Source organism: Ambystoma mexicanum, chromosome 1q, assembly GCF_040938575.1.
Source record: "Ambystoma mexicanum isolate Mex_15411 chromosome 1q, UKY_AmexF1_1, whole genome shotgun sequence".
Classification (NCBI taxonomy): domain Eukaryota; kingdom Metazoa; phylum Chordata; class Amphibia; order Caudata; family Ambystomatidae; genus Ambystoma; species Ambystoma mexicanum.
In genome coordinates this window covers 867,025,380-867,041,564 of record NC_090922.1, presented here as the reverse complement: position 1 = coordinate 867,041,564, position 16,185 = coordinate 867,025,380, and the positions used below count along the sequence as shown (strand labels likewise).

Genomic DNA, 16,185 nt, shown 5'->3' with positions numbered 1-16,185 from the left:
CATTTTCTTTTCTCCCCTCTCTTTAGTTCCACTGACCTCTGCCTCACTGAACAAAATGTACCATTCGAACCTTGAAGAATGAAATGTGTCTAGTAGGGGGTTAACATCTAAAATGCATGCCTCCCTAAACAAGCTACAAATCAGGCACAAATACAGAAAAAAAGGGATTCCAGAAGTGGCTACTTAAGCTGTGATGTTTTTCAAACGCTTAATTTCATCTCTGCTTGAGGAAGTGGGCAAGACAACAAAAGCTCCAGATGGGATTGTTGGCTGTGAAAGGTTCAGGAGCTTGACTCAGTCAGAGGGGGAACTAACCGGGACCTCTGCTGTCCTGGGCTAGGCAGCCTAACAGGGCATATGCCAGAGCTGATCCTACCACAGAGGCGGTGCGAGGGAGTTGGAGTGCCCCTGTCTCTGAACCCCGAGTGTGCCTGGATTGTGAATACCCACCAGCCTTCTCTGCCCAGTGTTTCTTCTACCGGTTTTGGGACTGCAAGATCCAGGATCCAACGCAATGGCAACCGAACCCAAAGAGCAGAGAAAGAAAGAAGCTGCACAACAAACTCCCATTCATGGCAACTTCCAGCTTCTCGGCCCAGAATGTAGCATCCTTATATAGAGTGAAGGTGAGGAAACCAGTGAACGCCAACCCGACCGGGATGATGCAACTGCAAGAACATCGGTGAACGAAAAGAGGCTAACACATGCCAGGGCATTTGAACATGTGACCCAACCCCAGGGAGAAGCCTAGAATTAGATTGTCTCCAGCAATCAGGTGAAACAGGGAACCAATGGTAAGGAACCAGTAAAACAGGAGTCTGCAGGTATAAAAAGCCTACATGCATACAACAGAGTGAAAGGTGTTTGGGTGAGGTCAGGTGGTGTGGTATTGGACTGAGAAACTAGGAGGAATTTTGAAAGAAGTGCTAAGAGGACTGTGCAGATGAGGTATTGGTGAGAGAGGGTGAGAGAGTGGTACCAGTGTGAAAGGTAAACAGTGTGTTTGCAACAGTGTATGCTAGAGTGTGGAAGTAGGGAGACAGGGATAAGAAAGAGTGGGAGTAGTAGGCAGAAAGGTGAAAGTGGTGGAAAGAGAAAGGGTGTGAAGGGCGAGAGGAAGTGTGATTGAAAGAGAGCAGAGATAGGTTTAGAAGGGGATTGGAGAAAGAAGAGAGTAGTAGGCGCAGAGGGGACTGTAGGGGAAGAGAGAAGGTGTGCACGCAAAGTGGAGGAACAGAGGAGAATGGAAGGATAGGAGAGAGCTGCAGAAGGAGCGGAGGAGACGTGCAGGGAGAGAAAGGGACGGAGTGACGAGGATTCAGATCAGAAAAAATAGGAGTAGAAGTTGGTGTAGAGAAGGAGGGGACAGAGAGAATGGGTAAGGACGAGGAAGACTAGAGTTGGAAGAAAGAGTAGAAGACATAAGCACAACAAGAATAGGGACAGGAGTGAGCGAAAAAATGTGAGATGGACTGTGAGATGAAAGGCACCCTCTGGAAGATCATTGAACACATTGTAGGATATCAGGAATTTAGGGAATCCTTAGGCAGTCCTGGAGGGAGTAAGGCCTTTAGGTCCATGCCAATAGGGTAGGTTAGCTTAGGCAGAAGAGGTTACAGATTCGTAGTTGTATTAGACCTTAGGGAATAGTGGTCCTGGGATAGGGTGGAGGGAGCCCACGGGCAGTCTAGGGATGAGATAAGGATCTCCCTAAGGTGGCTCACCCTGCAGTCAAAAGTTTCCCTGAGTTTGCAGGAATTATTTAAGCCATCAACATCACAGCCTAATCATTTTATTGACTTGCTCTTATCTTTTGGATCAACACACTTTATTTTACCCTTGGAACTAACATGTAGAAGCAAAGTGAACTATATATGTATGAAGCAACAATTAAGCATAGCCATTAAGAGAATCTCTGCTGTAGGCCTAATGGTGGGGTATACTCATGTGGGTACACAGAATCGTTTAATTGATTTGGTTTACTGAGACTCACATCTGTAAATTGGACCAAACCATCTTTTAAGAGCTAGACGTTCAAGTCTGCTTGCTGTACCTGTAGTTTTCTTACAGTATACATTTGATATGTCAATGCGTTAAAAGGTATGTAGTACATATTACACCACAACGCAGCCCATCCAAGTCATTAAAATGCATTAAAGCTATAGACTCGGCTTTAGATGCATATAATTTCCGCAACATTATACAATTTAGCAAATTAGGCGAAGGCATAATAATGTTTTAATACCCTTGGTTTTAACATCTCAATGCTCTCCTTTCAATGCACACCGAAAAAACAATATCGTACACCTCGTTAGAAAATACATTATACAAGCTTCAGCAGCCTTCGTGTGAATGCTTTCACACCGAGAAATGAGTACCAATTTAGATCTTATAGGAACTAATAAATATACCAGAGAATCCTCTTGGCAATAACTACAACATGGAATACTTGGGGATGGAAATTGCAAATATTATTTTAGCTTAACTTGCAATTTAATCTATCAGCACCATATCTCAAACCATGTCTCAACATCAAGTTGTCCACAAGCAAATTCAAATTAAAGTCACCAAATTTGTATTTATTTTGTTTATTACCCAACATACCTAGGTGTAATTTTTCTTGGTGTTTGAGCCTAGCAAAACGTGACCTGAAATACTCCTCGCAGAAGGTGCACTTGAAGGGCTTGTCTTGAGAGTGAAGAATCATGTGTTCTTTCAAGTGAGGTCTCCGAGTAAATGATTTGTTACAAATCTAAAAAAAAGAAAAAAAACACAATTGATCAAAACAAAAACATGTTTTTAAAAATGCTCTAACACAACGCAGGACTTGCTGTTGAACCTTTGCCACTGCTTGCAAGCTACGCTTGCGGGCTGTACCAGCCGTATTGTGAAACGGCTGCTTTTATCAGGTTTGCCTCAGTTGTGAGAGATCTATCAAGCCAAATGAGAGACTACTTTTTGTAGTGTGAAATCCCAAAAGTCTTACAAGGCAGCAATTCCTTTTATTCAACCAACCTGGGTGCAAGGATGATCAGATGTAGTAGATTTCAAGGACACATAGGTCATTCTTCGGATGTGGCCATTAAGAATAGAAAAGGCATACCCAAATAAGTGAAATATTTCGACATCACACACTCAGAACTGTGTTTTTAAAAGTACTGTTGTGATGCCTTGTTTAAAGGTGACAATGTTTTCAGAAGAATAGTATGCTGCTCAAGTTGATCAATGTTTGCCTCATTACTGGCAGCCTAACTACTTCTACTACATTTGAATGTAAGAAGACGCCTGTTCGGATTAGTGCTGCTGCAACTACTGGGGATGGATTACTAGCTATGTGAAGTGATTGGTGATAAATTGAGAAAATACAGCCTTTGGTTCTAAAATGGAGATGCTGACTGCACTTTACTATATCAAAGATTTAAGACATTTCACAAAATGGAGGACAACCCAGGTAACATAAATGCCTACAAAACTATTAACAATAAGTAGACGATAAACATGAATAGCAAGGAACATCTTATTTTGTAAAATAACTTTCTATACCCCTAAAAACCACTGCAGTTGCCATTCTCTGTATGACATGTCTGCAGTTTAAGCAAAAACTGAGCCAATACAGCCTTCTTGATGCCGGATCATTTTTAAAATTCTTTTTATTCATGTTGTGGTATTGGGCAGAACAATCAATCAAAGAATGCAATTAAAACCATCTAACTTATGTCCACCAGTGCCCCACCCACCCACTAATCAAATTCTATCCATAAAAGAGCATCTATTCATCTAGGGAGGGGTTAAATTCCACAAGGCACACAATCGTATTAGTCCATAGCAATTATGATAGGAGATGGCTTCTGTAGTCATCCTCATGAAGTCCAGATAAAGTGTCCATGTTCTCCCAAAGTTCTCATTAGTGTTTCAAAGCTTAATGTCAATTTTTCAATTTATAATATTTGCCATGTCCTATTTTGCCAAAAATGCATTGTCGGGAGAGTCTTGGGTCTATAATGCAAAAACAACCGTCTTTGCACCAAATCATCTGGAATATCACTTACACCTCCGGCCTATCTTCAGCCAAACATTTCCTAGTTTTGGAAATTCCCAGAAGACATAAAGAAGAGAGACCCCTGCATCCCATCTAGCATTTATCACTACGGTTTGCTGTCACTCAACAAAGCATTCCTTGTGCGATGCGCCATCTATAGAATATTTTCAGTTGGGTCTTTGTGTGTTGGGTGCACAGAGGGCGGGCGATCCTATCCTCTTGAGAACCTTGTTGTGTTTCTTCATCTAGATCGCTCACTGGTGCAGCTTGAAATTTCCTTTTATGCAACCACCCTTCTGAGATTCGCACCCCACTGCTCGTTTCATAAATGGAAAAAAATCATACCTCTCTAGGAGAAAGTAATGTGGAACACAGAACTGATTCCAGTCTCCACCTATCAGACCCCTTTGTCAGAGAATGCTCATGAAAAGTTATTAAATCTCAGCGGGGTAAAGTAAAGAAGCCATCACTGGGATGCTTATCCGTGAGTCCAGGCTTCTAGCGTCACCTGTGTTATAGGATTTCTGTAGCTACTGGGAACTCTGATGCTCTTTTGCAAGGACTGTATACATATATATTCGGCCACTACAGACTGCTCCAAGTGCTATTTTGGAAAAACCTGAGTCGACCCTGCCCTGCCACTACCCTCACCTGAGCTGCCAGGTATTAATTATGCAGCTCCTGAAAGGCTAGTCTTCAATGGTCCTCAGTTTTGAATCAAATGCGTTCCTGTACCCTGGATCTTTGCCCAACCAGAGGTATGATGGTGATATAAGGCTATATTTCCAGTTTCATTCCGATTTTAAATCATTCTGGCCAGGGCATCTTGGGGTTGAATAAATGGGGGTGGTTCACATGGGATGCTGTTGGGTAGTCAATGACTCAAAGAGGATACTAAACCTAGGGCCTCATTACACGGTAGGGGGTAAGGGTTTATCGGTACCGGTATTTTACGAGGTCCCTTTGAGGGTTGGTACATTAATGCCTGCTTTTAGCAGGCGTTAAAAAACAAACCCGCAAAGGGACCGGGGTGCTAATTACGGTACTGCAATTTGCGGTACCGTAATTAGCGCCTTCCCCATTCCCATTATGCCCTATGGGGCAAAAATGGGAATGGGGAAGGGCAATGGAGGAAGGAGGAATTACCGCCTTCCCAACCTTGGAATAGGGCGGTAATTTCCCTTTCCTCCAAGGCAGTACCGGTAAATTACCGGCATGAACCATGGCGCTAAGAGCGCCATGGTTTACCCCCTACCGTGTAATGAGGCCCCTAATCTATGAGGATGTGGTATACTATTACAGGTAGGTATTTCAACATACCTCTTGGTTCAAATCAGGACATTTTGAAAGCTTTCTGCTGGGACGCCACACAAAACTCTAATGATCTTAGAAAATAATCCTCCTCGTCTCAGTACTTCGGTGGTTATGGGAGTTGAGTCCATGGATGTCTTTGGCCAGATTTAGATTGTTTTTCTCAATAGTTATTTTCCCATAACGGTATACAGGAAGCAAAAGGGGTTTTGTTGGGAGCTGTGTGTGTCTAGGTCATAGAAGAGGTTTTGACCTAAAGAATGTTGGGAAGAGGTTTCTTTACTTCCTCTACAAGGGGTAACCAGCAACTTCCAATAGGCCATTACGGGTATTAGAGAGTCTTCCTCATGGGAAGGGGGGATACTGCATCTTGTCCAATGAAGTCATGGACATCACCTCAGTAGTCGTCTCCTCCCATGGGATTACCCCCTCATATAGCCATCCCCGGGGTCAGGATCAGGTAGCGGCTGCTGTCCCCTGGCCACATTGTAGGATGTCACCACCAGAGAATCTGTGCTGACTTCATTGGATTCATCACAGTGTGGAGCAATCTGGATTGGTTATGAGTAGGCAATGAGCAGACAATGTGAGGAAGATCATATGTCTAATTGACATAGCGCACAAAAAACGCAAGCATGTGACAATCTTGGGCCTGCATACCGAAAAGGCCTTTGGCTGTAGAGTGGCCTTTTCTTCTCGGGACAGTGATGAACAAATTCAACCTGGGGAGGGGTTAATTATGGGGGCATTCTTACTTTATTCTTTGTCCACAGCTAAGGTTGCATCCAAGGAGTTTCTTTCACAGGGTTTTGGTCTGTCCAGGGGAACTAGACAGGGATTCCCGTTATTACCCTTGCTACTTGCTTCTGGTAGTAGAGCACCTATCCAGTAGAATCAGAATAGATGACTCCATCAAGTGAATCCCATATTTCGATGGTGATCACAAGATGCCTCATTCGCAGATGATATTGTTTTGCTTACTGGAGTGGAAGTCTCTATTCCAGGTATTACTTCAACTCTTGAGGGCTTTTCGAGAAGCATCCGGCTTTAAGATAATTCTTGATAAGTGTGAAGCCCTGAAAATGGATGCAGCATTGAGAGCTCAGCTGAAAAGTTGGCTTCCTTTCTTTGGGCCAAAGACGACTTAAAATATATAGGCATCCACCTAACGTCACACGGTTCCCCTCTATCAGGCACAACTGTTCCAGCAAGAAAGACAACAGTAATCAAGAATGACCTAAGAACATGAAATACACAGGCAATCTTGTGGTTCGGTAGGATTGCCTTAATCAAGATGAATATCCTACCCAGGTTGTTGTATTACTTCAAAACCCTTCTGATAAATGTCCCCCACAGGCTTTTTTAAAACTACAGCAGGATCTGTTACTCTTTGCACTGAGTTCTGCCAAAGAAAATCTATCTAGGGCAACATTATTTAGATCTAGAGACAGAGAAGACTTCTAACTCCTGAATATTATTAGGTATTTCCAAGCTACCCAGTTAAGAATTTTACAGGAATGGGTCAATCCACACTCGAGCAAAGACTGCGTGGTAGGTCAGATACAGTAGGAAGTCGAGGGGGCATGATTTCCAACTCCTTTTTTCTGTTTAAAGATGCCTACCTTTCCCTAAACCCGGGATTGTAAACCATACTCTCAACAGAAACAGAATAAAAGGGTGCTTGTCCTCCGTCCAGAAATTCTAATCCAACCTAGTTTCCTTCCCTATGGTCTGAAACTGAAAAGCCAAAACAACCAAAACTTCAATTTGGTGAAATTGACTGAGAAAAGGAATGGCTGATGACTTCTGGCCCTCAACCCTTTGACTCTTTGCCATAGGCCCTTGTCTATATTCTGTGAGGGTTTAGGAGTAAGAGACGGACACAAAGGTGGCATGTTGATTGGCAAAGACTTCTTCCCATAATGGCATAATCTAAGAGGACTAGTATATACTTGTTCCACAGTTTGGAATGTTCTAAAGGAGCTATTATGTACATCCCTATCCATGAAAATGGTACCTCTATGATGGGTAAAGGTTGTAAGGGAACTGGCAAAGGCTTTTTGGGGGTCAGTCCTTTGGCAGAAGGCACATTCTGCGACAGTTTTTAACGTCAGAGAAAATACCTGGCCCAAAAAATGTGTCAACAACTCGACTTTGGGTCTTAGATGTTCCGAGATGTACAGTGGTGAAATGGGCATGGGCAATCTCCAGAACCACCCTCCGATCCCTCTTGGGGACTGCTATTTGGGACTGGGCTACCCCCTCACTGGAAACATCCCCTCTATATAGCAACTCATGCTAAAAAAAAACGCCCTTTCCTTTCCCTTCTGGTATTATCTTGAGAAAGGCTTCAGATAAGATTGGGTCATTCCTTTGTGCAAAAGCAAGGTCTCTTCTTGATTAACCTGGGGCTTGGGTACCTTGGTACTGGTAGATGGCATCAAATCTGCCTCCCCAAACCCTTTTGCATCTCTGTCTGTTTGATCTTGGTCTATTGGTCACAGTCCTCCTCTACGTTAGGGAACATTGCTCTCTCCAAGATACCTTAGGCCCCCTTGTCCCATACCTTGATTTGGAAAGAGAACTTCCCATTGTTTTGCATTAAAATGTTCACATCGCCCCTAAAGTCAGGGTCCACTACTCCTGCTAATGCATCCGACCCATACCTCCAGGGCAAAACAACATTTTTCTGTCAGTCTGTTGTATGTGCCCTCTGGTGGAGTTAAGACGTGGGCAGGACAAAGACTGATATGTGTTAGCATTTCTCTTCTACGAAAGGATTGTGAGCTAAGGAGTCTGGTGGAGACTCTAACCCAGGATATAGGCCGGTAGATAGACACTCCCAGGACTCCCCTTGTTTGTGCATATTAAGTAGCTTTGGGTTTTCACCCTAGGTTACTAGGGTAATCCAGACGTGGAACCCTTGCTCACTGTTCTTAGAGAGGCACAGCTCCACCTCACTGACGAGGCCCAACCAGGCCGAAAACATGTGTCTGGGGTTGCTGTTGGTACTCTTGTTCAGAAGAGAAAACTCTGTTTGGGAGTTAAGACTAGGCCATTTGGAATGAGCTGTCTTTCCCCCGGCTCTAGGGCCAACTCTTGGCTACTACTTAGGTCAAAGCCAATAGACTGTTGGGTAGCTACAGTTGGGGCGGAGACTTTCGCTGAGAGTTTTGTAATTTTCAGGGTCCCCTGATTTGAATCATTCAGTTCTGATACCCACTTCTGACACCATACGTGAGGGTCTTGGACTAAGAGACGGACACAAAGGTGGCATGTTGATTGGCAAAGACTTATTAACAGCAAAAATGGGAGGGTTGGAGGAAATCCTAACTAGCACTACTGCTAAGAGGTGTTTCCCTGCCTCAACAAACAAGTTTGCCGTCCTGTGTCTAAACCCTAACCTGTCCCTCACAAGCTAAGCTCAATAAAAAGTGGAAAGGGGAAGTGTCTCTTGGCTGTCAATTTGCAGCCCAGCTTTGCAGTTCACAACAAAATTCCAAAAGGGTGTTGAAAAACAAACACAAGTTCCACAAGACTCAAGGGGTTGTTTCTCTTTCCCCAGAGTCTTTGCAGCTTCATCCAGCTGCGTATCTGTATCTTTAACAGTTGAGACAAGTCTTAGGGCCTCATGAGTTGGGCGGTATCCTGGCGCTAATTGCACCAGTGTACCACCCAATGCAATTTGTGTGGGGGGGATCCTCATTCCCCTGTTGGGGGGGTGCCATTATCGCCAACGGTAATCGCACCGGCAGTAATAGTGCGAAAAACTGGCGGAAAGTGGGATTTTTACCTCCAGCAAAAAGCTGGAGGTAAAACTTCAAACTTTTCACCCAACTCATGATTGGGCCAACTCTTAAACGTGGCAGTAACAGCGTTATAAGGGCTGATGTCCAACTCATGAGGCCCTTTGTCTTTTACTTGATAAACCGGACTCCCGGGTTCTGTAACAATGAAGAATGGCCTGAACACCTCTGCTAAACTGGGTTGAGGGCTCCAGACCCTATTCTCATTACCCCTCCTCTTGGCACGCTTTCCTGCCAAGTCGGGTATTCAACATTCCTGTATTCACAGTTCACTTTCTGTTTATTCACTTCCACCCAAGGCTTTAATTTACTCTCCTGCAAAGAGCCCAGAGGTCCCTTGCACACACAAGCTCTGTTTTGCTCTTACTTACAATTTGAGGTATACTTCCCCAAGTTGGGTCCCAGACCCCCTTCACGTGGTTGTTCACAATGTTCTCTATTCTCTTTCCGTTCCACAACCTTGGTTTACTATCCTGCCAAGGTCTGTGAATGTTACTTCTATATGCAAAGTTTGTATTCCCCTCTGTTCCTGGTCGGGGTATGCTTTCCTCATGTGGGTTCCAAACCCCACTTTCCCTTGATCATACGCAACATTCTCTTCGCCTGATCTTCCTTCGATCCACAGCCTTGGTTTACTCTCCTGCCAAGGTCTGTGAGTGCCTCTGGTATTTGTTAAGTTTGCATCCCCCTTCGTTACTGGTAGGGTTATGCCTTCCTTATATGGGTCCAAGGCCCGCTTCACTGGATTATTCTGCCCCGATGAGTATTGCCTTTCTGCTTCGCATCTAGCCCCTTGTACTCTCTGGGTCTCCCCAGCCCTGTGGTTAGCCGTCCTTGAACCTGTAAGGTCTTGGCCATCACATTCTAGCTGTTCATGGGTCTCCCAAGAGCTTTGGCGGCTCTCCTGGCTTCGAAGGACCTTATCGGGTCTTCTGCGTCCCTGCTCTGCAGCTTTCCAGCAGTATGTTTGCACGCTGACAGCTTCGGTTAGTGGCAGTTTCTTTGCCTCACCTCCAGTCAGCCTTCTGTGGGTATCTCTACATATTATCCCCACCAAAAATATCAGCGTACATATGGTCGTCTGTCTCCCTACAGGCTATATTTTTGGGGGGGATAATTTGTGGGAGCGGGGGGGCCCCGCAAATTTAAAAATAATGCAGGGGTTGCGGGCATGTCCCCCGCAGGGTCCATGGCTCAATATTGCCGCAAAAATATGGTGATATTTTTGTATTACAATATTTTTGAGCAGATATTAACACATGGAACCCTTCTGTGTTGGGGGCCTCCTGCGAGCGTGCTTCCGTCCAGGACACTGTCTGCCATTCTGCACCCTGCATCTGCGCGGGCTGTGCCGTGTTCTTGGTCCGTGCTGGACCAAAGTCGAGGACGCCATCATTCTCTTCCCTCTACAGATTTAAATGACAGCTGGCCAACAGGATCGTTTAGGAAACTAGAGTATGCATGTGAGATATTGTATTATGTTCTATTGCTTCTATAAAGTTCTAAATGTATAAATAACGTTTTGAAAAGGAAACTAGAGTATATGTGTGTGTTGGTTCTGGCGAGTGATCATCATTCCTCATGTCCTCTTCCTTGTCCCAGATCTCACTTGGCATATGCTACTACAGCACATCGAAGTAAAAGGTCATGGGAAATTGGAGGGGTTTTGAGGGAAGGTGGGAGAGTCAAGGGGATACTGTGTTCTCCCGAAGTGGCCACTACTCTCAATGGGATCCTCGCTCCTCATGAGATCCTCCCGCTATGAACCACCCCCAGGGGGACTATTGGGTAGTGGCCTCACCACCCTGGCCTCATGGAAAGGGACTCCCCGCCCCCCACCCATCTAAAACAGTGGCGATATTGTACATCATTTTTTATTTGAGTTTTATTGGTTTTTAAACATGAGGGAAATACATATAGATAGATGTGTGTTATGGTCGCACTGTTGCATCAATGTTACATAATTATTAAACAAAAATAACACTTTCATATAGATGAACTTTCCCCCCCAATTGAATGATGTTATCTCAATCCCACTCCCCCTCCCTCCCCAGGGCGGCGTTCCTGATTCTTCCAGTTCGTTGGCTAAGGTTCAGCTCTTGGTTAGCCAGAGACGGGACATTTATCACTGATGTTCCGTTTAGGTTCAGGGTTTGTGACAGAGTTTGTGACAGGCTTGGTTGGCTTGTAACGTGTCGGGCGATGTTTGGTTCGTATTGGGGCGTGTTACTTTCTAGGGTCCTTGATGTGTTGAGTTGTTCTCTACTGTGCGTGTGATATGCTGATTAGCGAAGTCGGACCAAGTTTCCTCGTGACGTACAGCCTTCTCATGGAAAGCTGCCGTTATTTTCACCATTGTATAAATGTTTGTTGCAATCTTAATCCATTCCTTTTTAACTGGAAGGCATGGGGATTTCCATTTAATGACCAGGCCAGCTCTCGCAGCCAATAGCAGTGGGGATGCCAGTCCCTTTATCCTGATTAGCTCCTCATCTTCCTCTTCCAAGCCAAAGAGAGTCAGGAGGGGGGATGGCTTCCGTTCGATGCCGCCTATCTGTTTGATCCATCCTAGGACTTCATGCCAGTATGTGCGGACTTGGGGCATCCCCACCACATGTGCCAGTAGTAGGCGTCCATACCGCATTGTCGCCAGCATCTTGGGCTGTTGGTCTGGTACATTTTCGAAAGCCTGTATGGGTCGTACTGCCATCTGTGAAGTAGCTTTATTGCATGCAGTTTATATTGTACTGCGATTGATATTCGGGATGGTGTTTCGCAAATTAAGTCCCATGCCTGCTGATGGAATTCTCTTTCGAAGTTCTTTTCCCATTTTTCTTCGAGGCGGAGGCTTGGGACTCGCTCCCTGCAGATCAAGGCGTTGTACATGCGTGCTATCAAGCCTTTATTTGTGGTGGTCTCATCTAAGATTTTTTTTCAAAGGGCGTGTGTTCTCTTTGTGTCTTGGCTTTCCATTCCCTTTTGGATGGGACGCCTTTTAAACGGAAGTACCGGAAGATCGGAATTGGATGCAATTGGAGGGCTTCTTCTAGTTCTGTGATTGGTATAAATTTGTCGTCTCTCCACAGCTGGATTTGGTTTTGTTCATTTTGAAGCCTGACAGTGTGCCGTATTCTTCTATAAAACGTATCGCTTGGGGAATCAATGTCATCGGATTCTGCACGTGGAGCAGGATGTCATCCGCGTACAAGGCCAGCTTATATTCTCTACCATTCACCTGCATCCCCTCTACGCCGTCGTTTGTTCTAAGCGTTTGCGCCAGCGGTTCCAGCGACAGCGCGAAAAGTATCGCAGAGAGAGGGCAAACCTGTCTTGTCCCTCTACTCAGGGGGAACCAGCGTGAATACTGAGAGTTCACTACCACGGACGCTCGAGGCGCTGTGTAAACAGTCTTATTTCCTCATCGGAGAGCAGGGCCCACGCCTATTTTCTGTAATGTGGCTTCCAGGAAGTGCCATTCAACCCTATTGAACGCCTTCTCCGCCTCGATTAAAAATAGTGCGGGTGTGTTTGGCACTTTCTTAGCTTCGTGTAGGAGGTGAAGGGTCTTCTGGGTAGAGTCTGCTGCCTGTCTGCCGAGGATGATCTCACTTCCTTTTCAAACACTATAAGTATCACAGTCTTTCCCCTATCGGGGAGACTGTCTTCTTTCTTGCTTGCTGCATCTGGGTTTCTGTCAGTCTCTTATTCCCCACTCTGGGGCTCTATTCCTTCTGATTTCCCCACTCTGGGGCTCTCTTCCATTGCACTCACTCACTCTGTGGATCCTTCCTTTTCTCCCGACTCTGGGGCTTGCTTCGTTCTATCCCTCCACTCTGGGTTTCTTTATTCTCTCCCCACTTTGGGGCTGGTCTCTTTCTTTCTCCCCACTCTGGGTCAAAGTGTTCTCCCCACTCTGGTGTTGATCTCTTTCTCTCTTCTCACTTTGGGGCTCTAGGTGCTCTGCCGACACCAGGGTCAGTCGCTTTCTCTCGCCTCACTCTGGGGGTTCTTGGTGCTCTGCAAACTCTGGGGTTGGTCTCTTTCGCTCTCTCCACTCTGGGGCGCCTCTGTCCTCTCGCCACTCTGGGGTCGGCTTACTTCTTTCTCCACAGTCTGGGGCTCTTTCTGTCTCTCCACCCTATGCAGCTCTTTATTTCCCCTCTCTAGGGCTTGGCTGGTCTTCCTGCACTCTGGGGTCCTGCTTCCTCTTTCTTGTGTTACTGCCCACCTCCTGGTTCCCTGGAGCTACAGCGTACCTGCTTCTGCTGCGTGGAGCTTCTCGAGAGGAGCGTGGAGTCAGTCAATCGCAGAGCCGCTTACACAGCTCATTAACTGTGTTGCATGTCAGCCATTGGCGACTCCTCTCCCGCTCGCTTCGTGCAGGATGTGACTACGACTTCTCCTTGAGCCTCCCTCTCAGCGCTCCAAGGTTCCTCTTCATTTGTTTCATTCGTTTGGTCGAACCAGATGTCTCTTTGACTGGACAAACCCCCTCTGAGCCTTCTGGCTCAATTTAACTCTGCCGGCTTTGCCGAGGCACATTCCTGATTGGTTCTCCCCATGACGCTCTTTCAGGGGCCTAGTCTGTGCGCCTCTTAGCTGCATTCCAGGAGAACTGGGGATAGTTGAAGCCAGAAGCTGAATCGGCCATTACAAAAGTGTTTATAGGGCCATTGGATAGCTTAACCTCCACATATCCAATAAGGGTGTTAGTGTGTGGGTGGGGAGGGATGGTGACTTTTGCCCCTCTCTGGTGTCACCTCCAGAGGGATACCACTTACCCTGTCCCCTAGTGGGTGTTAAGCGTAACAGAATCACCTCCCTATTCCTTGGGAAGAGGTGACGATTACCTTGGAATCATCACAGCTGGAAACATCTGGAAGAACCGGTAATGGGCAGGTCCCTCTAATATACACCTTATTTCCCACAGGGAGATAGGCCTCTAAGCATGTATGAACTCCCGACCACTAAAACAACCCTGCAGATATGGGGTGTATAGCTACCAGTTTGAGTTTATCCTCTTTCCCTTCACCAATCATGCCCATCGCTTTAACAAAAACTTTTGTCCAGCCTTTGATGGAATAACATTTACTAAATGGAGAGCTGGAGGCTGCAAACATCTACCCTATCGAGGGCAAATTAGAACCCTTCAGTCATGCAGGTCCACTTTTGGACTAGACACAATGGAAACAGTTCCGGTACTGACCGCATTTGAGAGAATTATTTTCTCCTCTAGCGACTAGTCGGGACAAATTACCCGGTGGTACACATGGTTAAATTACAAAGTGAATGAGGGCCTTCCATCCTTTGCCTGGCATAAAGATCTGGGGTCAGTGTTTACAGAGAACAAGTGGTCCAATATATCACTTCCTGCAGCCATCTTGGATCAGCCCCATCTCCAGATGAAGGCCACAAGAGGCTCCTCTGAGAACACCAATCAGGAAGAAATCGCCTCATCCCAGCAACAGCAGGGACAATATTGGAGAGAACAACTGCTTATGGATTAAGCAATCAGGTGGCAACAGTGTGTGCCATCCCTTTTGGCTTCACTTTATATCTGGAACTTCACTTCCAGCGGCCATCCTGGACTGGTGACATCACTTTCAGCAGCCATCTTGGATCAGCCCTTTCTCCAGCTGAAGGCCACAAGAGGCTCCTCTAGGAACACCAAACAGGACAAAAACGCCTCATGCTAGCATCACCAGGTACAATTTCAAAGAGACCAACCACTGATGGACTAGGTGATCAGGTAACAAGAGCATGTGTCATCCCTTCTGAATTCCCTAGGGCCGCCATGTCAGGGGCGTCCCAGTTAAGGGCGGAACAATTAAAGGAGAAGACCAGCCATTGGCCAGCCTCTTTGCCTATGAGCCTTTGCTATGATGTGTCCTGCTACTTGTCTGTAAGTACCCTTAATTGCATTTTCTCAGCTGCACCCTCCCCATGCACTACTCATACCATCTATTCCTTTCCCTTCTACGTCCCTTTTCACTATCCTCCGCTCAGAACTATCTCAACTCTCTCACCATCCCCATCATCCCTTCTCCTCGACGCCACCTCTCTTCTTGCTCCACTACCCTTTCTATTCACAAAACCTACTCCAACTTCCATTACACATCCTCTTCTCGCATCTACCTCAGTGCCTCTCTAGTTCTCAGATTCAACGCTGCTGTGCTTTTACATCACACTCTCTTTCTATTGCTCTTTGGAATGCAGTGTGAGAAACATGAATGTGTCTTAAGCTAGTCCCCAGGGATCTGTCATCCAGGTGGCCAGGACACAGCCACCGCTAGTGGATCCAGTTCCTGAGGGTGGACCAGTGAGGGAGGATCACCTGGATGAGGGGTCCTTGGGAGTGGGACATCCACGGTGAGATGCAGTATCCCCCTTCTTTCAACACCCTTTCCCCATCCTACCACGTAGGACATTCAAAACCACTGCCCCCCCCTTTCTGACTCAAACACTTTTGCACAACACACCAGAGAACTGACTAACACCAGAGCCTTTTACCTGACATGTCCCAACCCAAGAATCAGGCAATTGATCAGACTCACACACACCCAACAGCCCTTTCCATTCCCCACGGGGATAAAAGGTGGAGCAAGATAGCACAGTATGAGCAAGGCAGACCGCACAATGAGACAGCTACTCAGGTCTGGCTGTTCAAGAGGAGGAGAAAGGCGGCGAATATCGAGGGGCTGACAAGGAGAGACACGACCATGGCCTTTTCCGATGCAGACCCGCGAAACCTCCGCAGAGGGAATCGGTAGACCGAGGAAAATATCCCAAGTGTGCTGCAACAGATGTCAACGCTACACGGAGCGTGTCGACGCTCATAAACGGGAGCAAGGGAGACTCCTGCTTCTGTGGTACCAGCCTTGACTCCAGTTACAAGGAGAGCCAACCGGTTCATGACTGCCGGTGAGTCTAGGGGAGAACCAATAAGAGCAGGGCTGTGGTGAATGACTGTTGCAAAGTGGCAACTTGAACTAAGTTCGAAGAACTGTAAAAGTGTTAAAGTGGAGACCA

The 16,185-nt window shown here is 46.2% G+C and overlaps 1 protein-coding gene across 2 annotated transcripts in view; it reads right to left on the bottom strand.

Annotated features, from left to right (window-relative positions):
- The window catches only part of ZBTB41 (zinc finger and BTB domain containing 41), a 744,921-nt gene that overhangs the window by 434,578 nt on the left and 294,158 nt on the right, over positions 1–16,185 (bottom strand). For both annotated transcript variants that reach the window (XM_069641521.1, XM_069641522.1), the window contains one exon: positions 2,605–2,752. In XM_069641521.1, the coding sequence (XP_069497622.1) occupies positions 2,605–2,752 (148 nt within the window). The remainder of the gene's footprint in view (positions 1–2,604; positions 2,753–16,185) is intronic.